The sequence below is a fragment of the Leopardus geoffroyi genome, chromosome D1 (genome assembly GCF_018350155.1).
Source record: "Leopardus geoffroyi isolate Oge1 chromosome D1, O.geoffroyi_Oge1_pat1.0, whole genome shotgun sequence".
NCBI classification, from domain to species: Eukaryota; Metazoa; Chordata; class Mammalia; order Carnivora; family Felidae; genus Leopardus; species Leopardus geoffroyi.
The window spans coordinates 99,047,169-99,073,736 of NC_059329.1; the positions used below are offsets into that span (position 1 = coordinate 99,047,169).

Sequence of the window (26,568 nt, forward strand, 5' to 3'; positions counted from 1 at the left end):
AAGCCACAACGAGACACCTGCACCTCCATCAGGATGGATAATACGAAATGGATGGATAATATAGAGGGTTAGTGAGGATCTAAACGACTGCAGCTCTCAGGCATTGCTGGTGGGAGCGCAAACTAGTACCCCCACTCAGGACAACTGTTTGTCATAGCGACTTGGGCAAAACGTATGCCTGTCTTATGACCCAGCAAATCTACTCTTGTGCATGGATGTTTACAGCCACACTATTCATTATAGCCAAAACAGGAAACTAATCCAAATGCCCATCAACAGGTGAATGGATAAATAAAACATGCTCTATTCAGGCAGTGAGATGCTATGGCAGCTTCACTGATACACACAACATGGATGAATCTGAGAAGCCAGATACATAGAGGTATATGCTGTAGGTTTCCATTTCTGTTAATTTCAAAAATAGGCAAAACTGTTCTAGGGTGATGGTGGTTACAACAGTAACACTTAGGGACAGCATGCAAGAGACTGGGGCTAAAAATGTTGATCTGGTGGTTACACGGGCACATGCATAAAAATGTGAGCTAAACACTTAGATTTTTTCTAACATTGCTGCATATAAGTTAAACCTCTATTTAAAAAACAATCAACGGGTGCGTGGGTGGCTGAGTCAGTTAAGCTTCCGACTCTTGATTTCAGCTCAGGTCATGATCTCTCAGTGTGTGTGGGTGTGTGTGTGTGTGTGTGTGTGTGTATTTATGTGTCATAAATACACACACACACACACACACACACACACACACACACATATATACGAATAAAACTGGTTTGTGGGAGTCCTGACCCCCAGCTCTGTGCCAACTGTCTTTCTGCTCTGCTTGGCACTGGGCCCTGCCCTGTGATCTTCCCAGACTCTACATGATGGCAGTCTAGACCCAAACAGCCAGGCCTGAAGGATGGCAAGACAGGAACCTGTGCTCCCTGTGTTCCTGCTCTTTGTCCTTCTGTCCTCATAGATGCAGGACTAATATTTACCTTGCGGAATGCAAACAGAAAATGGGGGAGGGATGGGAGTAGGGCTGGGCGAGGGGCAGGGTAGGGCCAGCAGTCACTCTAGGCCTGGCCCAGGACAGATAGGCAGGAGGAGAGGGAGGGGCCCTGCCGAGGAGTCCCAAGGATTTGGGCTGGTCCCTGTTCTGGGGCCAGCAGCCGGTCCTAGGAGGTGAGAGGAAACAAACCAGAGGCCCAAAGGCCCTGGACCTGGCTCCTCCTCCCAAGCAGCCACTACTGGTGGCCACACCTCCTCAGCTCCCAGGCAGGAAAGTGGTTGAAAGGCTGGGGCAAGGAGGGCAGCTCTCATCTGGCCACACCCTTGTCTCTGGTTTCATTTATCTGTGTGTTGTGATTACATAAACCTCCCACGGGTTTATACATAATGCCTGCTGATTATTAAGCACTTATTACATTTCATGGGCATTACATTCATAATTGCCGTTAGTCCTGTTCTCCTTGTACAGATGCAGACATTGAGGCTCATGGAGATTAAAGCAACCATCACCATGTGTGAGGATTGGAAGGAGCCTCAGGAAGATCTGGTGTGCCCACTAGCCCCAGTTGGCCCATGTCTCCAGGAGGGAGGGCTGGGCAATGGTGGGCACACTGACCTTTCCTTTGTGACTTCCTCTCAGACCATCTATCCCTGGTCCCAGGAGGGCCTGTCTTCCTGGATGGTGGGGGGTGGACTATCTCCACTAGTCCCATGGCCCTGACTTGGTGACCTCTCCCTCTTGGCTGATTTCTTCATGTTAGTTCAACATTAACCCAGAGGGGTCAGGACAAGCCCTCAGAGTTCCAGGAGCTGACACACTATGGCGCACATCCGAGGCCTGTGGTTACCTGGCTGCCTGGCCCTAGCTGCCCTGTGTAGCCTTGTGCACAGCCAGCATGGTAAGAGGGGCTTGGAGGTGGAACAGGCTGATAGCCTGGGATATGGGCCCATGGGCCAGGGTCTCCTGCCTTGACCGAGAACACAGGGCCAACCCCAGGTGGGTCTCAGCCTACAGCATATGGCTTAGGGAAGGAGTCGAGTGCTCAGGTCTGGATGTCCAGTGACTGCTCCCCTCCTTCAGGATGGGGAGTGGGGTGTCCAGTGAATGGAGAGGAGCTGGTAGGCTACTGATAGCAGCCTTTTGGGTCCTGCTGCTATCCCAGGCATCCCTTTCGGAAGCCAGCGGGGCAGGCCAGGCTCGCTTCCTGCCACCACAGAGGCCAAGACGGCCTGGCTCGCTGAGGCCGCTGTCCCACGCCCCTCCTCCTGCAGTGTTCCTGGCCCCTCAGCAAGCACTATCGCTGCTCCAGCGGGTCCGACGTGCCAACAGTGGCTTCCTGGAGGAAGTGCGCAAGGGCAACCTGGAGCGAGAGTGTGTGGAGGAGCTGTGCAGCTACGAGGAGGCCTTTGAGGCCCTGGAGTCTTCCTTTGCCACGGTGAAGGCCGGCTACGCGGCAGGGTGGGGGGGCAGGCAGGGGCCATCCAGGCGGCCCCAGCTCTGGGACCACAAATGAGGCAGCAAGGGACGTCTCGGCTCTTAAGCTGTTGGTAACTTCAGGTCCTCTTGGGCCCCATTTCACTGGGTTGTGGAGATGAGCGACCTCAGCCTTTCTCGGAGGGCTCGACACCCGGGCTGTGTCAAGATCTGGTGGCCTGGTGAGGCTCCAGATCATCGGGGGCTGCTCTGTCTTCATATGTCTGTCTGCACATGTGCACTGAGGTCTCTGGGGGCCCTGGCCCTGGCCCACATGGCCTCTCAGCTCCAGCTCTTCTGCGGTGGGGAAGTGGCCTGTGGAGTGTGGGACTCTGGTGAGGCCTCGGGGTTCTGGGTGCTTGGTGCAGCCTTTCCTTTCCCCAGGGCTCTGCCTGGGCCCCACATACCCCCCTTCTCCAGTCTAGCCCACCCATGGTTTTGGTTGGTTGGGGGAGGGACTCCCCTCTCCTCAAATACTCCTCTCCTTAGTGGGCTTGTGTTTCTGAAAACAAAAATAGGAAAACTACCACAAACCTCTCCAGAGCCTGCCCCCTGTGTGACCAGGGTGAGGGAAAGAAGAAGGTTTAAGGAGAAAATATAAAGTCTATTGAAAAACAAAATGAAACAAAACAGAATGTGCCACAACCTCATGCCAGCCCTTATTTTTCAGGATGTATTCTGGGCCAAGTACACAGGTGAGCACTGGGAAGGGCTTGCTCTTGGAAGGAAGTCCTGGGGACCCCAGTGAGAAGATGTTCTACTCTGGAGAATCTTCTGGTCATGCACCTATCCGTCCCTCCACCCATGCCTGTTTCCTCCCTCCCTCCCTTCCTTCCTTCCTTCCTTCCTTCCTTCCTTCCTTCCTTCCTTCCTTCCTTCCTTCCTTCCTTCTTACCATCTGCCTGTCCCTCTCTCTGATTTTGCATTTCATCTCACCCACCCTCTACTTGAGCCCATCCTGTCCCCACCCCAATCCCAAAAGTTTCTGGGTCTTTTCCAGCTTGTGAGTCAGTGAGGAAACCTCGAGACAAGCTCATGGAATGTCTGGAAGGTGAGGAGCTAATGCGTGGGTGGGGGGCAGGATGTGAGCAAGCAGTCTGGGAGAAGAGCGAGGTCGGGTGGGTTAAGGTTTGTGGCCCAGCAGTGGTGGCCTCTAGCACCTGACCTTGCCTTTCTGTTCCTGTGGTCAAGGATGTATCTTTACACCTGGCTCTGTACCCAGCAATGAATTAGATGATTAATGTTGGAGGAACAAATGAATGAATAGATAATGAATTCATATTTAAGGCCTATTCTCATCCAAGCCTCCGTCCATGCCAGTCCGTCTTCCCCAGGTTCCCAGGGCAGAGCTCTGATGATGTCACATTCATTCTTCAGGACGTTGAGGGGTGCCCATTGCCCCCAGAATAAAGCACAGGCTTGTTAGCCTGGCAAACTTTGCAGGTCTGGCCTTAACCTTCCCTTCCAGCCTTATCTCCCATTGTACCAACCGTAGACCCAGACCCCCAGCTACTCCGACAGCAAGCACTTCTCTGTGCATGCCAAGATGTTTCTACTTCCTGGCCTTTGCTTTCATTGTCATCTTCCCCTGGAGCAACTGTCACCACTTACTGAAAACATTCCTATCCTTCAAGGACTAGTTCAAAGCCATCACCTTGCTAAGCCTGCAAGGAGCCTCCTCCCTCCTCCACAGCATTCTGAATACATCTTTTATATAACAACAGACCCTAGCTCTTACCAATAACTCTTTAACCATTGGCCTTTTATTTGTTAAAGAACTTATTCAACAGACATTTTACTAAGCCTCTGCTATGTACCAGGCACTATGTTGAATGCTGGGGATTTTAAGAGAGCCAAGGATCTCACAGTCTCATAGGGAAACAAAAATACAAAATATCAGTGTGATTGCTGGAAAAGCTCTATTCCGGGTGCCAAGACAATGCCAGGAGAAGGAACATTTAGTTTGCTGGCAGAAATCAGGGACAGCCCCCCAGAAGAGGCAGAGTTCCACCTAAATTTGTGGGAAGCACTGATGAACCAACCAAAGAGCATTCCAAGGCAAAGGAAACAGCATGTGCAAAGGCCCTGATGCATGAGGAGCTAAGATAACAGGACAGGTAGACCAGGGCAAGATTAGAAGGACCTTGTTCACTTTGTCATCCTACTGGCCCTGAGGAGCCACTGATTATAAGCTCCACGAGAGCAGGCACCTACCCTATGTCTTACTATTCATGATGTCCTTAGTACCTGGCACAGTGTCTGTCACATGGGTGTCACATGGTGGGTACTCAGTGAATTTTAGGTGAGTATTGTTAAATAGATTGGTGAACTGCTGGGTACAGAGGAGGTGGCTGAGGAAATGCAGGTTAATGGTTGTGGAGCAGAAGTAGTTTGGAGGAGGTAGACAGAGCTTTGCTAAGTGGGAGGGGGACAGATCCTCAGGGTAAGAGATGTGGGCTGGGGTTTCTGCAGGTAACTGTGCTGAAGGTCTGGGTATGAATTACCGAGGGAATGTGAACTTCACCCGGTCAGGCATCGAGTGCCAGCCATGGAGGAGTCGTTACCCACATAAGCCTGAGTGAGTGATGGGTAGGCCTGTCGTCAGTGGGGCTGAGCATATGGGGCTAGGAGACATTGGGCGGGGGTGGGGGGGGCATGGCCTCTGCTGAGCAATTCCCTATTCCAGAATCAACTATACCACCCACCCTGGGGCCGACCTGAAGGAGAATTTCTGCCGCAACCCAGATGGCAGCACCACTGGGCCCTGGTGCTATACTACAGACCCCACCGTGCGAAGGGAAGAGTGCAGCATCCCCATCTGTGGTGAGCTGGGGATGAGTAGGCAGCCCATGGCCAAGGCTCAGGTGCCTAGCAGCCTGGGACAGGAAATGAGAGCCTGGCTACCTTTAGGCATGGGTTAGATATTTATAACATATTTGGGCCTGTGGGTCAGTGAAGTCAGCAGACCAGAGAGAGCTGACCTCACCTGCCTCCCCTGTCTTTGCTTCCTTATGACCCAGGCTGTGGCTCATTCCAAATATGCTTTCCTTCCTGCTTGAGGCTCTCTTCCCTTCAGGATGCCCTCCTTAACCATTTCAGTCCATGGGCCCTTTTCTGAGCACTACAGAGTGCTTTACGTCCAGCCCAGAATGATTCTGTTGTTATTCTTTTGCATGATGTGTCAGTTAGCTCTAGCCATAATAATGCTGCAAAAACCCACAAAATCACAACCAACCACAAAAGCTCAGGGGCTTACACCAATAAGCATTTATTTCTTATGTGTCTGAGGGTCAGCTTGGGTGCTGTGCTGATCTCAGCTGTGCTTGCCTGTGTCTGTGGTAGCCACTTATGCAGGGTTGGCTGCTGGTTCGGCTTCAAACATTGGGTCCAGCTGAGCTTGGCTCCTTGGGTGGGTTGGATCCTGGTCTGCTTCACATTACTCATCCTGGGGCTGAGGCTGAAAGTCACCATCTCCTAAGATGACGGTAGAGGTACAAAACTGAGTAGAAACACACAGTGTGTCTCAGGCCTAGACTCATAGCTGGGGTATCAGTCTGTCACATTCCATTGGCCAGGGTGAGCCACATGATCAAGGCCAAAGTCACCAGGTGGACAAGTACACCTTTGCCTATAAAATCACAGGGCAAAGGATGTGGAGCCAGGCAGGGGTAAAGAATTCGTCCACCAAATATGGATTGGTGTTCTTTGTCTTTCATGCATTCCTGTTGGACCCAATACTTGATCCTGGGACTGACAGCAAATTACTAGTCATGGTAACAAAAGCAGCTACCATTACACAAGCCTGCCCCCGCCCCCACGTTGCAGGCATCCTCACTCAGCCCAGCTACTTTTCCTGCTGTGCCCCTATAAAAATAGAATCCTTCTTTAAATACTCCAGGCAGCCACTACCAACAGGTGGCAGATAGCCCAGGAGGTGAAACCTAGTTGCTATTTCTGGCCCATGTTGCACCCCACCCTTACAGTATGTATTTTGTTTAAATTTCTCAACACCCCTGCAAGAATGGCATTAGTCACCCCTTTTATAGGCAAGCAAAGTAAAGCTCAGAGAGGTCAAGTGACCTGAGATCACATAGGAAGAAGGTTGGAAGGCAGGGAGTCAAACCCTATGCGTCTGGCTCCACGTGTGGTTCCACCCACCCTGCTCCCCTGCCTCCCCACCCACCAGGCCAGGGGGGCGTCACTGTACAGCCGACCCCACGCTCCAGAAACTCCACGGTGAATCTGCCACCTCCATCGGACTCCTGCATCCCTGAGCGTGGCCGGTACTACCACGGTCGCCTGGCGGTGACCACACAAGGGTCCCCCTGCCTGGCCTGGGACAGCAGTCAGGCCAAGGCCCTGAGCAAGAACCAGGACTTCAATCCTTTGGTGCCGCTGGAGGAGAACTTCTGCCGCAACCCGGACGGGGACGAGGAGGGCGTGTGGTGTTATGTGTCCGGGGGACCTGGTGACTTCGAGTACTGTAACCTGGACTACTGCGGTGAGGCGGGGCCGGGGAGCCTGAGGCTGGGGGCGGAGCCTGGGGGCGGAGCCGAGCAGCGCCTCTTCTGACTCAGGGCTGCCCCGCCGCTAGGGGGCGCGGTCCGCGGCAGCGCCTCCTCCCGGCGGCAGGGCCGGTCTGGCCCCACGCGCAGCTGAACCTGCTCGGGCCCGACGCAGAGTTCCCGAGGCCGCGGTGTGCTGGGCTCTCAGCGTCTTGCGCAAGGGCCTCCGAGGACGCCCGGGGAGGGGGGCGGGGGGTTGGGGAGGCTGAAGAGGGGCTGCGCGCAGGCTGGCCCGGCCCCAGCCGCCCCTGCTCTCCGCAGAGGAGCCGTTGGGGGTCGTGAGCGACGGGCAGGCCGAGGACCCGGACGCGCCCATCGAGGGACGCACCACGGCAGAGGAGTTCCAGACCTTCTTTAACGAGAAGACCTTCGGCGCCGGGGAGGCAGGTGAGGTGGTGGCGGCGGCGGGGGGAGAGGCGTGGGGCTCGGGGCACAGCTCGGTTCCTCACACCGGGCTTGCTGTGCAGACTGTGGGCTGCGGCCTCTGTTCGAGAAGAAGTCGTTGAAGGACAAAACAGAAGAGAAGCTTCTGGATTCCTACATCGACGGGCGCATCGTGGAGGGTTGGGACGCGGAGATTGGCACTGCACCCTGGTGCGTCGTGGGGACAGCCTGGGGGGCAGGGGGGACACCCGCCGGGGCACTCTTCCCTCACAGGCCTGGGCTTCCCAGCTCAGGACAGCTGACACTCCTCTGAGATTGGGGGTATTGCTTCTTACACGCAGAGGGTGAAGCTGAGGCCCAGAGAGCTTAAGGGGTCTGCCTACTTCAGTCAGTTTCTCTGACCCCAGAGCTATGCCAGGCTGTGCAAATTCTGGACCTGCAGAAGCTGGGGAGGGTGCAGATAGCAGGAGGCAGCCCCTTGGGGGCATGTGGAGGCTCCAGTTCTCAAGGGCAACCAGATCAAGCTGGGTTCTAGGCCTAGCAGGCAGCTCTGTCCAGTTGTGTGTGTGTGTGTGTGTGTGTGTGTGTGTGTGTGTGTGTGTGTGTGTGTGTTATTTTTGAGACAGAGACAGAGCATGAGTGTGGGAGGGGCAGAGAGAGAGGGAGATAGAGAATCTGAAGCAGGCTCCAGGCTCTGAGCTTGAACTCACCAACCGCGAGATCAGGTGCAGAGAGATAATGACCTGAGCCAAAGTCGGACACTTAACTGACTGAGCCACCGAGGCACCCCTGTCCAGTTAGTTCTTAAACCTGGGACTTTTCTATTTTAGGGCAGGTGGAGAGACAGCCCACCTAGCTCCTAATGCTGCCCACTCCCCCTCCCAGGCAGGTGATGCTTTTCCGGAAGAGTCCCCAGGAATTGCTGTGTGGGGCTAGCCTCATTAGTGACCGCTGGGTCCTCACCGCTGCCCACTGCCTCCTGTACCCGCCTTGGGACAAGAACTTCACCGAGAATGACCTTCTGGTGCGCATTGGCAAGCACTCCCGCACCAGGTACAGGATGGGGGCCCATGGATGTCTGCCAGGGCTCAGAGTCCTTCAGAGTGACGGTGAGGGGCTCTGGTGGCTCTGGGGCATGTGGAATATATCTGTACATGTCCCACAGTAGAAAACCCAGCAGTCTCTGCTGTGAGGTCCATTTGGTCATGTCTCAGCTGAGGTTTGGAGCTGGGGACAGAGAAACTAAGGCTTTGCAGAGAATGAAATCCTGGCCAGTCTCCAGCTCCCCTTCAGGCAGGCACCAGGACACGGCCCAAGTGTGAGCTGTGAACAGAGACCGTTTGGACCAGGGCCTGCAGCCTGCATTCCTCCCCCACCTGCCTGGACTCTTTGACTCCAAAGCCCTGAGCAGCTTCAGGCCAGAAGATGCTGCCAGGGCAGGAGCCAGTGCTCTCCCTTCACTGGTGGCCTGAGGGTGGCCCCTTTCCTGGACCCCAAGGGCAGGCGGTTTCTCTTCTCAGGGACTGGCTGCCCCCCACCAGGTGGCTTACAGCTTCTCCGTCTCCCTGTTGGGGTTTGTGCAGGTACGAACGAAGCATTGAAAAGATCTCCATGCTGGAAAAGATCTACATCCACCCCAGGTACAACTGGAGGGAAAACCTGGACCGCGACATTGCCCTGCTGAAGCTCAAGAAGCCCATCGCCTTCAGCAACTACATCCACCCCGTGTGCCTGCCTGACAAGGACACAGTGGCCAGGTGGGGTTCAGGGGGTGGGGGGTCTCCGGGCTGGGTTCTGGGCCTGGGGGACACTGCAGCCTTGCAGAAGTTCCTTCCCCTTCCAGGCCTCGGGGGCTCAGAGTAAACCCAGAAGTTCTTTCTGCGCCGGTGTTTTAGATTCGGGTCTCCAAGGGAGTGTTGAGGCCAGGGGGCTCCTGGAGGGGCCAGTTCTCACAAGGTCCTTCTCCTTTCCCCTAAAGACTGATGCAGACTGAATACAAAGGGCGGGTGACAGGCTGGGGCAACCTGAAGGAGACGTGGACGGCCAGTGTTGGTGAGGTGCAGCCCAGCGTCCTGCAGGTGGTGAACTTGCCACTTGTGGAGCAGCCGGTCTGCAGGGCGTCCACCAGGATCCGCATTACGGACAACATGTTCTGTGCTGGCAAGTCCCCCGGGCGCTTCTGGGCCTCAGGGTGGGGGGGACTGAGACATGTGAAGGGCACAGGCCTATTCCAATCCTGGATCTGGTCACTTAACAAGCCAAATGGCTTCGGGCAAAGTTGCGTAACCTGTCAGAGGCTCAGTTTCTTCGTCTGTAAAATGGAGATGAAAGTCTCTATCCTGTAAGGTAGTGTGAGGGTTAGATTAGATTTTGTGTGTGTGTGTGTGTGTGTGATATTTATATTATAAACTACTAGGTGTGCTAGTCACTGGTTAAGTTGTTGATAGACGTAAGTCCACACAGCATGAGGCCATGGGTGGAGGAAAAGCCATTTGTTCAGTCATTCAGCAAATATTTATTGAATGCCTATTGTGATCAATATTCTACAGTATACAACAAGGACCCAAGCACAATGCCTGTGTCCTCAGAGAGCTCCCTTCCTAGGAGAGAGTGTCCGTAAACAGATGTAGAATAGCAACCTCTGCTAGGAAGAAAAATCAAGCAGAGTAAGGGAGAGAGAGATGGGGACAGAGTAGGCTAAAGAGAGTGGTTGGTCAAGGCTGGAGAAGGTCTCTCTGAAAAGAGACTAGAAGAAGTGAAGAAGAGCCAGTCTAGGGGAAGTGCACTTCAGGGTGAGGGGAGAGTAGGTTCAAAGGCCCTGGTGTGGGAGTGTGCTTAGTGTGTCTGAGGAACAACAGGGAGGCTAGTGTGGCTGGAGTGCGGGAAACATAGGCAGGGCAGCAGTAGATGAGGGGAGGGAGGGAGGCAGGCATAGATGGGCACTTCTTTAAGGGCCTTGAAGGACTTTGGCTTTTATTGAGATAGGAAGTTTTGGAGGGTTGGGGACAGGTGAATAGATGGTCTAACTTAATTAAAAATTTTTAGTTTAGGGGTGCTTGGCTGGCTTAGTTGGTGGAGCATGGGACTCTTGATCTCAGGGTCATGAGTTCAAGACCTACATTGGGCACAGAGCTTACTTTAAAAAATTTTTTTTTTAGTGTGATTTCAGACTCATAGAAAAGTCACAAAAATAATTCAAAGAATTCCTGTATACTGTCATCAAGATTCTGTCCCCCACTTTGGGTGTGTATTTATAGACATATAAACACATATACACACACTGTTTGAGAGTAAATTATACATATGCCTTTTTACCCACATAGTTGAAAAATCCAAAAAACAAAGATGTTCTCTAACGTAACAAGTACAATTGTTAAAATCAGGAAATTAATAATGATATAATACCATTATTTAATCTGTGCACCTTATTCAAGTGTTTTCCAGTTGTCCTACTTACTAATGTCTTCTAAGGCAAAGGGGGAAAAGGTTTTTCTCACCTGGATCCAATCCAGGGTCACACACCGTCTTTAGTTGTCAGTCTTTCTTCTTTGTCTTCCATGGCTTGGACATATTTGGCAAGTGCAGCCCAGTGAATCTCTAGCTTGGCTCTCAGTTCAGTTTATCTAAGGTTTTGGTTTCCTTGTGATCAGATTCAGGCTAAGCCATGCTGTGTCCTTCTAAGTCTGCTCCATCAGCAGGCGTGTGACATCAATTTGTCCCATACCTGGTGAGATTAACTCTGACTTCTTGGTTAAGGTAGTGTCTGCATCTGGCCAGTTTCTCACTCTGAGGTTCTGCTAATAACTATCTTGTGGGGAGAAACTTTGACACTATGTATTCTGTTTTTCATCAAACCATTCTTCCAACTCTGGAGGGCTGCCTAATGGTGATTTTCTAATTCTGTCATTCCTTCTACATTTATTACTTATTTCATTGTAAGGGAGCCCTCTCCTTTCTTTCATTCTGTCAGTGTGGACTCCTGGGTCTTTATTCTAAGGGTTATAATTTGCTTCTATCATTATTTATTTTGATTTTCAAATTTGCCAAGTTTGGCCAGTGGGAGTCCCTTCAGCCTGGCTTCTGTGACTTTTGATGTCCCTGTCGTTCCTGAGTACTTTCTTACACTGGCAGAGTGAGATATTCCAGATTCAACCCACCTTCTTTCTAGTGGAGAACAGTGCTTAGAAACCAAGATCTGGGTGCTAGGTGTGCACATTGCTACTGGGATGTCATTGCTTCTATGTCCTCTCAGCAGACAGATCTAGAAAACGTGTGTATTCATACACCAACATCTAGATTGATTTTTGTTTCTATCATTTATCAGTTTCTCTATCTGAACCTGCCTACTGCAATCCAGCAGGATTAATTTTAGTTTCTCCCTTTCCATATTTGTAACTCTCTGTTGTAGAGAGAAATTTGACTCCTATTATTCATATGATACTAACTTATTTGATCAATACTAGAATACATTGTTTCAGAATCACCCATCCCTCTCACAGTGAAAAACAATCCTACTAAGGATCAGCATTTCTTCACAGTGTTTCTGTCTTCAGCCTACAGATACATAGTTGAAATGCTGTGTTCAAAAGTAACTTGGGAGGTATCTGGGTGGTTCAGTTGGTTGAATGTCAGACTCTTGATTTTTGGCTCAGGTCAAGATCTCATAGTTTTTGGGATTGAGCCCTGCATTGGGCTCTATGTGGACAGCATGGAGCCTGCTTGGGATTCTCTCTCTCTCCCCCCCTTTGACTCTCTTCCTCTGCTCATGCTCTCTCTCTCTCAAGTAACATGGGTTAGTTTTTTCTTCCCTTCTCTGTGTTTTTATTTAAAATACAGTTAGGCTTAGTTGTTTCTAATTGTATTCAACTTTGTTGAATCCCATCTTTGTCATTTTTATTTTTGGAGTATTAACATGCTTCTGAAACTCAGACAGTGACACTCCCCTTTCCCTTCTATCCTTTTACCCCCTTATCCTTTCCACTCCATTGCCATCCAGGCTGTTAGTCACCCCATAGCAGTAGTTTGTGTTTTTTTTTCTTCCTGTGTTTCTTTTAGCACAAATGAGCAGACACATATGTATTTTATTCCCCCGCTTTGTTTTAATTAAAAAAAAATTTTTTTTTATTGTATATTCATTTTTGAGAGAGAGCACGAGCAGGGAAGGGATAGAGAGAGAGAGGGAGACATGGAAACCCAAGGCGCCCCTTTTATTTCCCTCTTTTTACATACACCGTAGCATGCTGTAGACATTCTTTTGTATTTTGCTTTTTTCATTTTTTACAAAAACTTTAAAAATTAAAAAAAAAATTTTATTGTTTATTTTTGAGAGAGAGGCAGAGCATGAGCATGGGAGGGGCAGAGAGAGAGGGAGACACAGAATCAAAAGCAAGCTCCAGGCGATGTGGGGCTTGAACCCATGAACCGTGAAATCATGACCTGAGCCGAAATCAAGAGTTGGATACTTAACCATTTTGAGAGAGAGAGAGAGAGCAGGAGAGGGGGAGGGAAAGAGTGAGAAAGAGAGAATTCCAAGCAGGCTCTGCACTGTCGGTGCAGAGACTGATGTGGGGTTCAAACCCACAAACCGTGAGATTATAACCTGAGCTGAAATTAGGAGTTGGACGCTTAGCGGACCGAGGCACCCTGGTACTCAGGCACCCTGCTTTTTTCAGTTTATATATCCTGGAAATTCATATTGGTTATAGACTTTTTTTCCTTATTCCTTTTTTTTTTTTTTTTTTTTTTTTTAATGTTTGTTTATTTTTGAGGTGGGGAGGGGCAGAGAGCAAGAGGGGGAGAAATCCCAAGCAGGCTCCACACCATCAGTACAGAGCCTGATGCAGGGCTCAAACTCACAAACTATGAGATCATGACCTGAGTCGAAATCAAGAGTCAGATGCTTAACTGACTGAGCTACCCAGATGCCCCTTGTTTTCCTTATTCTTGGAAAAAAAAAAAAAAAAAAAAAAGCCACACCGTGTAGTCCATTATAGATGTACCATAGCTTATTCAACTGTTTCCTGTGTGGGGGCATTTAGATTGTTGTCAATATTTTGCAATTGAACATCTTTTCAGATGCTTGAGGACCATTTTTATAGTATTTTTTATGAATTATTCATGGTTTTTTGCCCATTTTTTGTCCCTTTCCCGTCAATTGTTGAGAGTTCTTCATGTAATGGCAGTATAGGCCTTTGTTTGTGGTATATGTTGCAAATATTTTCTCCCAGTTCGGTTTTTAACGTTTATAACCTTTTACCATTTCTTTAAAATGTTTTTTTAATGTTTATTTATTTTTGAGACAGAGAAAGACAGAGCATGAATGGGGGAGGGTCAGAGAGAGGGAGACACAGGCCCCAGGCTCCAAGCTGTCAGCACAGAGCCCAACGCGGGGCTCGAACTCACAGACCGTGAGATCGTGACCTGAGCCGAAGTCGGGCGCTTAACTGACTAAGCCACGCAGGGGCCCCAGCCTTTTACCATTTCTAATTAAAAATTTTCTTTAGGTAGCCAAAGGTATTAATATTTTACTGTGTCTGGATTTTGATGGAGTTAGAAAAACTTTCCTTACATCCAGGTCATAGAGAAATTCACTCACGTTTTCTTCTAGTACTTAGTTTCATTTTTCTACACTTGGACCCCTGAGTCATTTGGAGTCTATTCTTGGGTATGATGCAAGGTATGGATCTAACTTCTCTTTGTCCAAATGGCTAACCAGCTGTCCCCACACCATTGATTAAAAATTCTATCTTTGCCCAGTGATTTGATTTTTTTTTTTTTAAGTAAGCTCTACACCCAGCGTGGGGCTTAAACGCACAACCCCAGGACCAGGAGTCATGTGCTCTACCAACTGAGCCAGCCAGGCGCCTCTGCCCCAGTGATTTGACATGTCACACTTGTCACATACTAGGCTCTATTTGTATTCAAATCTGTTTCTATTCAAAGACATTCTATTTGGTTCTCCTGGTCTGTTGTCTATTCTATTAAAGTACTGTCTTGTTTTAATTATAGAGACTTTAGCGTATGTTTTAATATCTGGTAGGGTTTGTTGTCTCCTGTTTTTCTTTTCCAGTGTTTTCCTGGCAATTCTTGCAGGTTTGTTTTTCTGTATGAACTTTGGTATCAATTTGTCTAGCTCCATTAAAAAAAAAAAAAGCCTATGGATATTTTTGTTGGGATTGTGTTAAATTTATAAATTAATTTAGGGAGGGAGAAGTGACATCTTTTTGACGTCATTCTTTTCAAGGACAAGAAATGTCTGCCCATTTGCTCAAGTCTATGTTGTATCTTTCTAGAGTACTGCAATCTATTATGTTTTTTTTTCTCCTTAGCACCTTATTTTGTATATTGTGTTTTAATAATTTTTTTTAACGTTTATTTGTTATCGAGAGACAGAGAGACACAGAGCATGAGCGGGGGAGGGGTAGAGAGAGGGGCAGACATAGAATCCGAAGCAGGCTCCAGGCTCTGAGCTGTCAGCACAGAGCCCGACGTGGGGCTTGAACTCACGAACTGAGATCATGACATGAGCCGAAGTCGGATGCTTAACAGACTGAGCCACCCAGGTGCCCCTACATTTTATTTTTAAGTAATCTCTACACCCAGTGTGGGGCTCGAACTCGCAACCCCAAGACCAAGAGACACAGACTCTACTGACTAAGCCAGCCAGGTGCCCTCTTATTTAGGTCATTAGAATCGGAAACAGGCTCCAGGCTCTGAGCCATCAGCCCAGAGCCCGACGCGGGGCTCGAACTCACGGACCGCGAGATCGTGACCTGGCTGAAGTCGGACGCTTAACCGACTGCGCCACCCAGGCGCCCCCAGTTCAGTTGATCTTTTACTGAGTTTGTGTTAAATTCTATTAATGTATTTCTGTCTCGTTGCATTGCTTACAGTCTCTTTATAAATGTGGTTGTTGTGCTGTTTAGCACAGGTAGTGGTAATTGTTATTTATTCATTATGAATTGTGGCTTTTAGCATTAAAAGTGTACTACTTCCTTAAATTATTTTCAACTTCAGGATCACTGTTTCTTCCTGATTTTTTGTTTCCATTCACTTGATATACCTTTGTCCATCCCTCCAACTTTAGCCTCTATGAATCACTTTGTTTTGTCTCTTATATCTAGCATAGGTAGATCCTGCTTTGTGAGTCAAATTAAAAATTATTTTGGGGAAGGGGCACCTGGTTGGCTCAGTCTGTTAAATGTCTGACTTGATTTTTTTTTTAATGTTTATTTATTTTTGAGACAGAGACAGAGCATGAATGGGGGAGGGTCAGAGAGAGAGGGAGACACAGAATCCGAAGCAGGCTCCAGGCTCTGAGCTGTCAGCACAGAGCCCGACGCGGGGCTCGAACTCACAGACAGAGAGATCATGACCTCAGCTGAAGTCGGACGCTCAACCTACTGAGCCACCCAGGCGCCCCTATCTGTCTGACTTGATTTTGGCTCAGGTCATGATCTCACCATTGTGAGATCGAGCCCCATATCGGGCTCTGCGCAGAGCCTGGAGCCTGCTTGGGATTCTCTCTCTCTCTCTCTCTCTCTCTCTCTCTCTCTGTCTCTCTGTCTCTCTCTCTCTCTCTCTCTCTCTGTCCCTCCCCTGCTCACAGTCTTTCTCTCAAAATAAATAAACTTTAAAAAAAAAAAGAGGAAGAATTAAAAGAAATCTTTTTCTTTTTTAAGTGAGTTAAGCCCATTCACATTTATCGATATGATTGAATTTGTATTCGTATTTTGTGATTATTACGTGTATTATGTTTCATTTGCTGTATTTTTTCCCATGTGATCTTTTCTTTGTGTTTTTAAATTTATGTATTTACGAAGGTTTGCATTTTTGTTCTAGTGATTATCTTTGGGCTTCTACCTTTTTGAAATGCCTTTTGTTCCTTCTTTTCTTATATGACCTATTAATTCTTAACTCCCACCTGTTGGCTATACAACAATCAGTGAGTTTACACTCCTCTTTCAGGATCTTGATATTTTTAGCTTCATTTTTCTACTTGTCAGAACAGTTAATCAGCCCTTTTGCTAAAGCATTCAATCTCTTGGTTGGATGAAGCAGGTTCTTCAACAACGGTTATGGTGGTAGAATTTCTTGAGTTTGTGTTTGTTAACTGTTTTCCTGTAGTCTCGACACCAGAAGCTCTGATTGGCTGTGTATAAAATCCGTGGCTTACGTTTCCTTCCCTGAATTTTTAAAAGAAGTATAGCTTTGTTGTTGCTTACTTACTTTGTATGTTGGTTTTGAAAATCTGATGCTGGTGTCATTCTTTAGAACTTGTGAGGTATTTGGTCTTTTGTGCTTGGAGGCTTTGAGGGCTTTTTCCTTCATCTTTGAAGTTTTATTGGGATATGTCCCAGAGCTGAGTGTTTCAGGTCATTTTTGCCAGCTGCCCCATGTGGATCCTTTCTTTTTTTTTTTTTTTTTTTTTTTAATTTTTTTTTTCAACGTTTATTTATTTTTGGGACAGAGAGAGACAGAGCATGAACAGGGGAGGGTCAGAGTGAGAGGGAGACACAGAATCGGAAACAGGCTCCAGGCTCTGAGCCATCAGCCCAGAGCCCGACGCAGGGCTCGAACTCACGGACCGCGAGATCGTGACCTGGCTGAAGTCGGACGCTTAACCGACTGCGCCACCCAGGCGCCCCCATGTGGATCCTTTCAATGTATACCTTTAATCTTATTTTATTTCTGTGAAGTTTTCTTGGATTATATAATAAATATTAGTTTTGTTCCAAGGTCTTATTTTTCTTTTAAGGAACTCCGATTTCTTCTTTGGTCTGAGTTCCACTTCAGTCCCTTTCTTTGTGTTTCTTCCTACTGATTTGTCCATTTATTTAAAATTTTTGGATGTCTGATTCAAGGTATTTTGTTACATCCTACACTTTTGCTTGAGGAAATTTCATTCAGTTAGTTTTCTTCTGTTTCGTGGTTGTTTGAGGGGAGAATTTTTATTAGCCAAGGTGCTTTTTATTCTTATTTTTTGTTTCCCTAGTATCTTGGTATGGATCTCTTTAGTTGTCATCCATTCATTTTGTAGATTTGGTGTCATTTACAAGGTTCCAATTCAGTTCTACCCACTTCTTTTATCTAGTAGATATTTACATTCTCCTCTCCACATAAGTGTTAATATTAGATGCCCATTAAATATACTAAATTGATTTGAAGTTTGGGTGTTTTCCGTATTCCGGTGATGATGATGGTGTGTGCGCGCACGCGTGCATGAGGTAGGGAAACTAGTTCAGGGGAGAGATGCCTGTGCTGTGACCAGGGAGGGAGGCGGTGAGAACTAGCTGACTGGGATGCGTGCTGAAGACAGAGCCGTGATAGGGACGGGATGTGAGGGGTGAGGAAGTGAGGAGTCAAGGATGACCACAAAGGGTCAAGTGGACACTCGCCAGCTGTCTCTTCCAGAGGAGTGGAGGGAGCACGAGCTCTGCGCCTGAGCTCTACTCTTCTTTCCCAAGGTTACAAGCCCAATGAAGGGAAGCGAGGGGATGCTTGTGAAGGCGACAGCGGGGGACCCTTTGTCATGAAGGTAAGCATCACTGAAGGCCAGGAGCTGGTGGGTGGATCTTCTGAGGGTGCAGGGGGGTAAGGACGGACACAGTTTTCAGGAGGAGTTGCCTGCCACTGCCTTGGACTTGACTCTGTTGGAATCCCCACGTCTCTTCCTCAGAGCCCCTTTAACAACCGCTGGTACCAAATGGGCATCGTCTCATGGGGCGAAGGCTGTGACAGGGATGGAAAATACGGCTTCTACACACACGTGTTCCGCCTGAAGAAGTGGATACGGAAGGTCATTGATCAGTCTGGAAGTTAGGGGGCCGTTCACCTTCTAGGCTCCTCGCTGCAAAATCACAGAAACCAAGTCGGAGGAATTATTTTTGTGCTTTGTTCCTAAAAGTATAGTTCTCAATAAAAGTGCCTGTCAACAAGCCTCAGCACTCCCAGTGCCATTCGTGGGCAGCTCTGGAAGACCAGTCCGACTGGATGACAGGACTTAGCGGGTCCCCCAGTCCTAGAAGGTGGGGAGGCAGGTGATGGGGAGGTGGTGGCCTGAGAGTAGGAGTACTGAAAATGTTCTGGACTTGGGGCCTTCGTGGGTTAGCTCATTTCATGCTCGTAAGAGGTAGGTGAGGAAATCAACTAGGAGAAGCGTCTTGTCCAAGGTCACGTAGTTAAGAAGGGTCAGAGTTGGACTTGGAGCACAGAAGATACTGAAACCTGTGCTTTCAGTCACTCTGCTGTCAGGGCCGTAAAGCGCTTGTCCCAGGACCAGAGAAGAGGCGGGAGGAAGACCGGAGCGATGAGGGGTGAGTAGGTACACCTTTCTCTTTACCTCCCGCTTTCCTCGCAAGTCCCTATGTGCTTCTGCACATCATCAAAATGACATCAGGTTAATGCCCCCAACAAGCTCAGTTATTTGAAGTGCCTTCATCTGAGAGTCTTGTGGGATATGGCGGTTCAGAGTGTGGGTCCCAGCGTCAGACTGTCTGGGTTCAGTGTTCTGGGATAGGAAAGGGAGAACCACGGACAAGGCACTTGACTTCCGTGAGCCTGTTTCCTTACATAGAAGATGTATGCAATGACATTACTTGCCTCAGTAGGGTTTTGAGGAGTAATTTAGGTAACGTGTATGGTGTACTTAGCCAAGTGCCCAGTACCTGGTAAGCTGTGCATAAATCACGGCCGCCTGTATGCTCACTCCTGCCTGGTGTGATCAAAGTTGCTCTGCCACTCCCCTCCTCTGGCCCCTGCAAATAGCACGTTGGTGGGGTTGTTGCTTCCTGGGATTTCTACTCACATCATCGGTATCAGACCCGAGAAATTTGTTTCTCTACGAAATGGGACTTAGAGGGTGTATAAGTAGATTCAGAAAGGGTTTGGACGAATGTCTGAGTCCTAAGAGTCACAGCATGTTCTCGAAGGTTGCTCCTGGCAGAGGTCGTTGGTCTGGGATGGAGCACGGCGGACGCACCACTGCCCTTTTGCGCGGCTCCGCCGAGTTTCTGGCTGCACCACGGCCCGTTGCCACTCCTGTTCAGTGCATCTGTGGCTGGGGAGTGAGGCACCACAGCCTGCAACAGGCACAACACTGAGTGTCAGCTGGCGTGAGATGCCGATCACTTGATAATTCTCTGGGGGACTGTGCTGTGAAGTCTCATCCCTGAGCTCGTTGGGGGAAGAACATGGATGCCACCATGATCACCATCTGTGACCTAGAATCTTCAACTAAGATCTATAAACCTCATGGTTTAGAGTGGGAAGGGACTGGAGGTAAGTACTTTTGTCCCCTTCCCTCCTCTTTATTTTCCCTTCCCGTTTTTCAATACTTTCAGGAACAGAGAATTGGGACTGAGTTCCTTTGCCCTTGTTTGGTTCTGGTTGACCAGAAAGCAGGGGGAAAACTGGGAATTCAGTGAGTTTGCAGGACCTTGGTGGCCCAGAGCTTTTTTAAAATTTATTTTTTAACGTTTATTCATTTTTGAGAGACCGAGACAGAGCATGAGTGGGGGAGGGGCAGAGAGAGAGGGAGACAGAATCCCAGGCCGGCTCCAGGCTCTGAGCTGTCAGCACCGAGCCTGACGCTGGGCTTGAACTCACGAGCCATGAGATCATGACCTGAGCCGAAGTCGGACGTTTAACCGACTGAGCCACCCAGGTGCCCCCAGCCCAGAGCTTTTAACCAGATTGGGGAAATGGATTAAGAATTCGAGTATCCCAACTCTGCTTTTGAAACAAGGGTACACATTCTCAAGATCGCTTCCCTTCAACACAGCTGTCAGCATACAAATCGCTGACCCAAGCACAGCCACTCTTTCCAAATACATTGTCCTAGCACAGCAGCAAACTAACTCCTCGGTCTTCCTTCCAGGGAGCACCTACTCCCATGTTCCCACTGCGGGGGGCAGAGGCGAGTGTGATTCCAGGCAGCACGGGGGCCACCTGAGAACCACACTAGAAGCAACTTTCCGCCAGCCTTTCGTTTCTTGAGCGCCAGCTGAGTGAAAGGTAGTCTAGAAAAAAGTTCCTTGACCCCATTGGCTGCCCAAGAAGTTGCCCATGTGAATCCAGAGCCTCTTAGTGCTAAAGGGTTTTTCTGACTGTGGAGGGAGGCCCTGGGGAATTTTTCCGGAGGAGACTCCTCCGTTCCCTTTCTGGTCCTCAGACTGAGCATGAAGCAGCTGTGGGTTTAGACTCAGATGCCAGAAACCAGGCAGGAAACTCCTGAATATCCCCCCACCTCCTTGAGTCAGATGCTCCCCAATCCAGTCCCCATGTGAGAGGCACCGCGGCCCGGTCAGAACGGGGCCCATCTCGCGTGCAAAGTGGCAGGAAGCCCAAGAGCTCCTTGGAACCACAGTGCTGATGGGAGGGAAGTCATGACCAGGACCTCAAAATGGGGAAGGGACTCCTCTGCTCTCCCAGGGGCTGCAGGTGGAAAGCAGGAAAGGTGCTCTGCTGCTCCTCCCAAGGGAGCAGAAGCCCAAGCCTGTGCACCCAGCCTCGGCGCTGCTCCGTGAGGGGGCCTCCCTAACCGTTCTGTGGCTGCCGGCCGGGCGGGCCCAAGAACCGATGACAGAGCTGCCCAGATACGGAGCATCTTGGGAGACAGTTCTAGTTAATGCAAACTTTATTTATAAAAGACTCTTAAATTAGTTGTATCATGCCATGCATTCATACAGAATACAGTGACCCTTCAGGGCTACAGGGAGAAGAGCTCACAAACTCAAAGGAAAAACTATTAAAGTTTCTAATAGTTAAAAGCTAGGAAAGATCAGGACGACTTTACAAATGAGCAGTTAAAAATAAAAGACAAAGGCTATGGAGACTAGTCGGAGCTGAGAGGAGGGCAGCTGTTTACAAGTCTGTACACTAAACTACTACACGGACAGTCTTCTAGAGGCAGGGCGCTGGCGGAGAAGCAGAGTATGTACAACGACTCGCGCCGCGGCGGCTCCTCCCGGACCCGCGGTGTGTGCAGCCGGCCAGTCTGTGTGCTAGGCCTGCCGAGGCCCTTCGACTAGGAGGACTCCGAGTTTAGTGAACTGAAGCTGCGGGGTGCCGGGGGCTGGGGCGGCTTCACTTGCGACTGCTCTTTATTCTCTCCAGTCTCTTTTTCAAGTCGTCAATGTTAGCCGTGGAGGACGAGGACGTGGTCGTGGTTCCTGAAGAGTGAGTCTGGTGAGAATCCAGGTCCAAGTGCTGGTGCTGCTCCCGGGACTCCCGGAGCTGAGAGAGTTTGCTGTGCAGCATGTCTGTGGAAGAGGCAACCGTGGGAACTGCTGGTTTGGAGAGCAGAGAGGTCAGCGGAGGTCGGTCATCTTGCTGTGGAGACAAGGGGAGACATTGGTCAAGCGGGTCGGTGCGCAGCTCTGGAACGGCAGCGGCCACTCCGTCCCCGAGCCACACGGAAGGAAAGGAGCGGTACCTTTGTATTGTCCAGACCACACCGCTGTCGGAGGATTTTGAGTCTTTCCAGGTAGACCGATGGTCCCACCTCCTCTCCGTTTGTGTTACCAATGGAGGACACTGTGCTTGTGGGAGCAGACATACACGTGACCTCCGTCTGAGGGGAGATGCCTAGAGAGGAAGTGTGGAAAGGACACTCAAATGTACCCACGTCCCACTTCTAGACTGGCCTGGTTGATCTGCCACCACAGGGAACGATTTGGGACCTAGATATCGCCATTATAAAGACTGAAAAATCCAGAAGAGTCCATCTGGAGTTGGTGATAAAGGGTGCTCTGAAATACACAAGATAAGCTGAGCGAGAGCTTCAGGAGTCAACAGAGAAGAGCAGACTGTCAGTTGGGCCGGCCATCTACATCTGGGATATGCAGGGGTTGGATCTTGTGACCCTATGCCGACCTGGGCCATCCAAAAGGCCCACGCCACTGCTGGGGCTACGGGAAGTGTCCAGCCGAGGAACCTAAGGATTTTAAATGTTGGCAACGATTAGACGAGGTCTGGACGAGGTGACACACAGGAGAAAGTGCTTATTCAAACTGGGGGAGAGAGCAGGAGCTGAAGGCTACAGTGTATTCAAGGGGAAGAGGCGGAAACGGAGGTGTCCTACAAACACCCAAAGAAGGGACAGGAACGGGAGCATCTCCCAGAGTGGAGAGCAATATTCTGGCAGGAGAGGGGGAGAAACCAAAAAAATCTGTCACAGTTCTTAAATTCCCGAGAAGGAACAATAACAAAATGCAGGCATTTAAAACACCCGAAGATAATGCGTTACAAGATGCATTATCTAAACCAAAAAGATAAGGTCCTGGGACGACAAACTTCTTTACGGTAAACCCAAGAGTCGCACACAAGATTCCTCTAGGAAAATAGGAATCCCTAATGTAAACGTGAGGAGAATGCTCTGACGGAGAGTGAACGAAGGACGTGAGAGCGGTGAGGGACGTGTGAATGCTTTCCACACAAAACCGCTCAGGCATCAGTGGGGACACGCACGTATGTTGCAAATGTGCTGTTCAGGCCCAAAGTATCAAATGTTGGATGTCACCAGAGAGGACTTTGGGAGTGAGAAAAGGGGGCTCTGCCTCGATCAAGCAAACTACGGTATGTCCGCTTACCACTTCCAACACCCGACATAACACAGTATCTACTAGGTTAATTGTTCGGCGTCTGTCTCTACCCTTGTGGATTATTTATTAATTTATTATCTATTATTTATTTGTTAGTTTACGTATTTGAGACAGAGAAGTGGGGCTCATTCGAGGCTCGTGTTTATACCCAAAGCCGGGCTCGAGCTCACCAACTGTGAGATCAAGACCTGAGCCAAGTCAGATGCTTAACGACTGAGCCACCGGGCGCCCTACTCTGGTGGATGTGAAATTCTAGCAGAGGCTTCTGTTTGCTGCCTGGCACACACAACAGTACTTGCTGAGTGATAGGAACGAAAGCTTCTCTGAATGTTAAGCTGAAACATTACTTCCCCACAGTGGAAAAGCCAAAGTATCTGCAAATTACTGCTCACAGGATCTAGAGACAAAGGAAGACCTTGAAGGTGTCAGTTATAGAAAAGAGCTGTCAAGGGCCTTATTACACCAAAAGACAGATCTCTGTCACCATGCAGAGTAGAGCTCTCACATTTGTCCTGCATCTAGTTCTCTGTGAGTTCCTTGAAACTCCTCCTCTAACATTCCCAAATTTGCCCGAAAAACCGTGTTCCTTTGTGGTTTTCACACCTGATCTTAGCCAAAAGGCTGAGAAGCCATCCTTTGTGGTTTTCAGATTCCAGTCATGTTCTCTCTCACCACGTAAGAATCTTGCTAGGCTGAAGCTTCAGTTATATTCTCTGAAATTATTTTTCTCTTCTTCTCAACACCTTAAATTATGCCTCTCCAAGACCTTAAGATGTTTTTTCTTGAAGTGTAATAAGCAGAATGTCTACATATGGACATACCGTGGTTTGCTTGATCAAGGGGTGGGGAGTAGATGACAAATTTTAAGGAAGGTCTCACTGAGACACTGGTGTCTGGACAAGGATCTGATGGAACAAAGAGAGCCAGTCATAAGACCATCTTGTGGAAGAGCAATCTACATGTAAGAAACGGCTGGTGCAGAGGTCTAAGCAGGTACATAAGTGCCTGGTGTGTTCCGGAACAGCAAGGAGGCTGGTGGGGGCTGGAGTATTCGGAATGGGAGTCGGAGTGAGTAGAAGACGCGACTCTAGTGGTGGCCTTACGTGTAGGACCTCGTAGATCTCTAGAAGGCCTTTTGCTGAGAAAGGGAGAGCCTTTGGGAAACATTTGAGAAGTACTGTTTTGGTGCTATGCGTGGAAATGGGAAGGCGACAGTGGAGGCAAGGGGTCAGCATGAAGAATAGTGCCATAAACCAGGTGAGCGATGATGACTCTCACACCAGGGCAGTGGCCGTGAAGGTCATGAGAAGAGTGTGTGGATTCTGTACATGGTTTGCAGGCAGAGCCAAAAGGATTTCCCGACAGAGAGGAAGACAAGACTCAAAGGCTCTGGGTCTAAGCAAACTAGAAGGACAAAGTTGCCATCACCTGAGATGGACAAGAAAGGAAACAGCAGGTCTCCCCCTGACTTGGAGGAATATCTGGAACTTAGCAGTGACATGTTGAGTTTACAATGCCTACTAGAGACCCAAGTGGAGGCATCATGCAGGATGTATCTGTTGGGATTAGGAAGAAGGTCTGAGCTGGACCCAAAACAACACTGGGCCTCTCTGGCACGTAAATGGTATCTCAAGTGATAAGACTACATGGATTAGTTACGGGAATGAGAGTAAGAAGAGATGGTTACCGACTGAAGCCTGGGGAGTGCCAACATGAAGAGTTCAAGGAGAGGAAGAATCGGAGACCAAGAAGGAAGAGGCCAGGAAGGCTGCGTAGGAGGAGACCAAAGAGAGCATGGACAACTAGAAGCCCAGGGAAGAAATGGTTTCAAGGGCAGGGAACACTGTCCTTGTCAAACACTGATGATGGGTCAAGTCAGGTGACAGAGGTGACCACTGTCTGTAGCCATGTGAACATCGCTGGTGACCATTAAATATTGAGGAGCACAGGCATTAATTTAAATGTGTCAAAGCCTCCAGTTCCTGAGCTGGGAGATATTTTGAACTCATCCCTGAAGCTACTAGAGGAAACCATACCTGTTGATGAGGGAATACGGCCTTTGCCTTCTCTCTCCATCTCAATCACCCGAAGGCCTCTTTCAACATAGCTCTGGAAGAACTGGGAGGAATTTTTCAGAAATGGTTCAATATCGGCATCTGAATATTTCTTCTTATATTCATATAACTCTGCTAGGCCCTGGTTAATAAGAAAAAGGAAGAGGAGGGAGAAATTAGTCAGTGGCCCTTCTCTATAAAGCAGAAGCCCATTTGGCTAGACCCTTTCCCTTTTACCTCTTTGGTGTTCTCTTTAGAGCCAATCTTCTTAAAAATCTCAGCCAAGAAATCATTCACTTTGGCCTTTGATGATTTTTCATCCTGAAATTGAAAGGCACAAAGGACCAGCTAGACCCGAGTTATTAATTAGGAACCCCCCATGGTTGGATAAGAACTAAAGATATCTCAAAATCCAGACCTTACTGGTATGTTCCTGTGGCTAACAGAAGCACCAATGTCTACAGTGGAAAACACTAACATTCTGCCTCCAGCTGCAGCTTTTCAACTAAACTTGAGGAGGAAGGACCTTGGCCCATTCCTCCCTAATTAAGTAGAGCTCACAGTGGATTTATTTGGCAACCAAAGCCTTAAGCACAAGTGCAGAAACCTTTCTTAGGGACCAAGAGGCACATGGTTAGAACTAGTTCATATTTGAAAACTTACAGGTGGAAAATGGTTATGACACCTCAGCAGGAGAGTGGTCCCATCCCTGAGCCTTAACCTTAGACCCTCAGAAAGATGGGCTCCAGCATTTACATCTGTGACAGGATCACCACCCTTAGTCTTTCGAGTCAGGACACTTACTATTCGAGATGCTCCCTTTTCTGTTTCCTTATCAGACTTGCTCCCGGTCTGGTCCATGCTGTGCTTCATCATCCGGCAGAGGTGGGCCTCCAGCTCAGATTCGTTCTTGTTGTCAATCATTGTTAGGTGGTCTAGGATCTGTGGGAGACAGACGCACATTGAAATGGCAGCAATGGCGTGATGTTCTCTCAAGCTCCCTCAGGGACCAGCTGCTGTTCTCACATACCTTGGGCCCTTTTAATTTGCATAAAGTGTGCAGCAGCGTCTTTAGGGTCCTTATGGGAAATTCACTTTTGCATTGCTTCAGTTTCTCTTTGGGGAAGACCTTCATGAAAATATGTATGTCCAGAAGAATTCTGTCCAGATTAATGCTGTTGATGGTATCAGGCAAGAGTCGAACCATTCTCCAGAGACACTATTGGAAAAAGAAACAAAGTTAGGAGGAGTGGCTGAAGAATGAGGATCACTCCTGGTACCATTCACCTGTCCTAAGCTCTGTGGTCACTTCCAAAAGATGGTCAGGGATATAAGTGTGGAACACCACCATGCCTTTTGAGTTCAGCTGCTAAAACATGAACAATTTCACTCATTTCAAGCACATCACGGCAAGAGTGTGACCAGCCATCCGTGTAATCATCTCCACACCTCCTTCACACTCCCTGGAAACAGGGGCCTTGAA

The 26,568-nt window shown here is 48.9% G+C and overlaps 2 protein-coding genes across 8 annotated transcripts in view; one reads left to right on the forward strand and one right to left on the reverse strand.

Moving 5' to 3' along the window:
• Positions 1-1,769: 1,769 nt before the first annotated feature.
• F2 (coagulation factor II, thrombin) lies at positions 1,770-18,367 on the forward strand. The gene is made up of 14 exons (XM_045486749.1): positions 1,770-1,905; positions 2,279-2,442; positions 3,151-3,175; positions 3,481-3,531; positions 4,953-5,058; positions 5,167-5,303; positions 6,667-6,981; positions 7,307-7,432; positions 7,513-7,639; positions 8,315-8,482; positions 9,013-9,186; positions 9,408-9,589; positions 17,896-17,966; positions 18,108-18,367. Exons 1-14 carry the CDS (start codon positions 1,827-1,829, stop codon positions 18,249-18,251), a joined length of 1,869 nt encoding a protein of 622 aa, XP_045342705.1. The 5' UTR covers positions 1,770-1,826; the 3' UTR covers positions 18,252-18,367.
• A 2,680-nt stretch (positions 18,368-21,047) lies between these two features.
• Positions 21,048-26,568, reverse strand: part of CKAP5 (cytoskeleton associated protein 5) — a 115,564-nt gene continuing 110,043 nt past the window's right edge. For 6 of the 7 annotated variants that reach the window (XM_045486744.1, XM_045486741.1, XM_045486745.1 and 3 more), the window contains 6 exons: positions 26,116-26,304; positions 25,890-26,027; positions 25,323-25,406; positions 25,068-25,227; positions 21,864-22,015; positions 21,048-21,760 (listed from right to left, as the gene is read on the reverse strand). In XM_045486744.1, the coding sequence (XP_045342700.1) occupies positions 21,515-21,760; positions 21,864-22,015; positions 25,068-25,227; positions 25,323-25,406; positions 25,890-26,027; positions 26,116-26,304 (969 nt within the window). In that variant the 3' untranslated portion in view covers positions 21,048-21,514. Of the gene's footprint in view, positions 21,761-21,863; positions 22,016-22,063; positions 23,937-25,067; positions 25,228-25,322; positions 25,407-25,889; positions 26,028-26,115; positions 26,305-26,568 lie in introns of those variants that run through there. The other variant, XM_045486747.1, reaches the window with a different exon arrangement.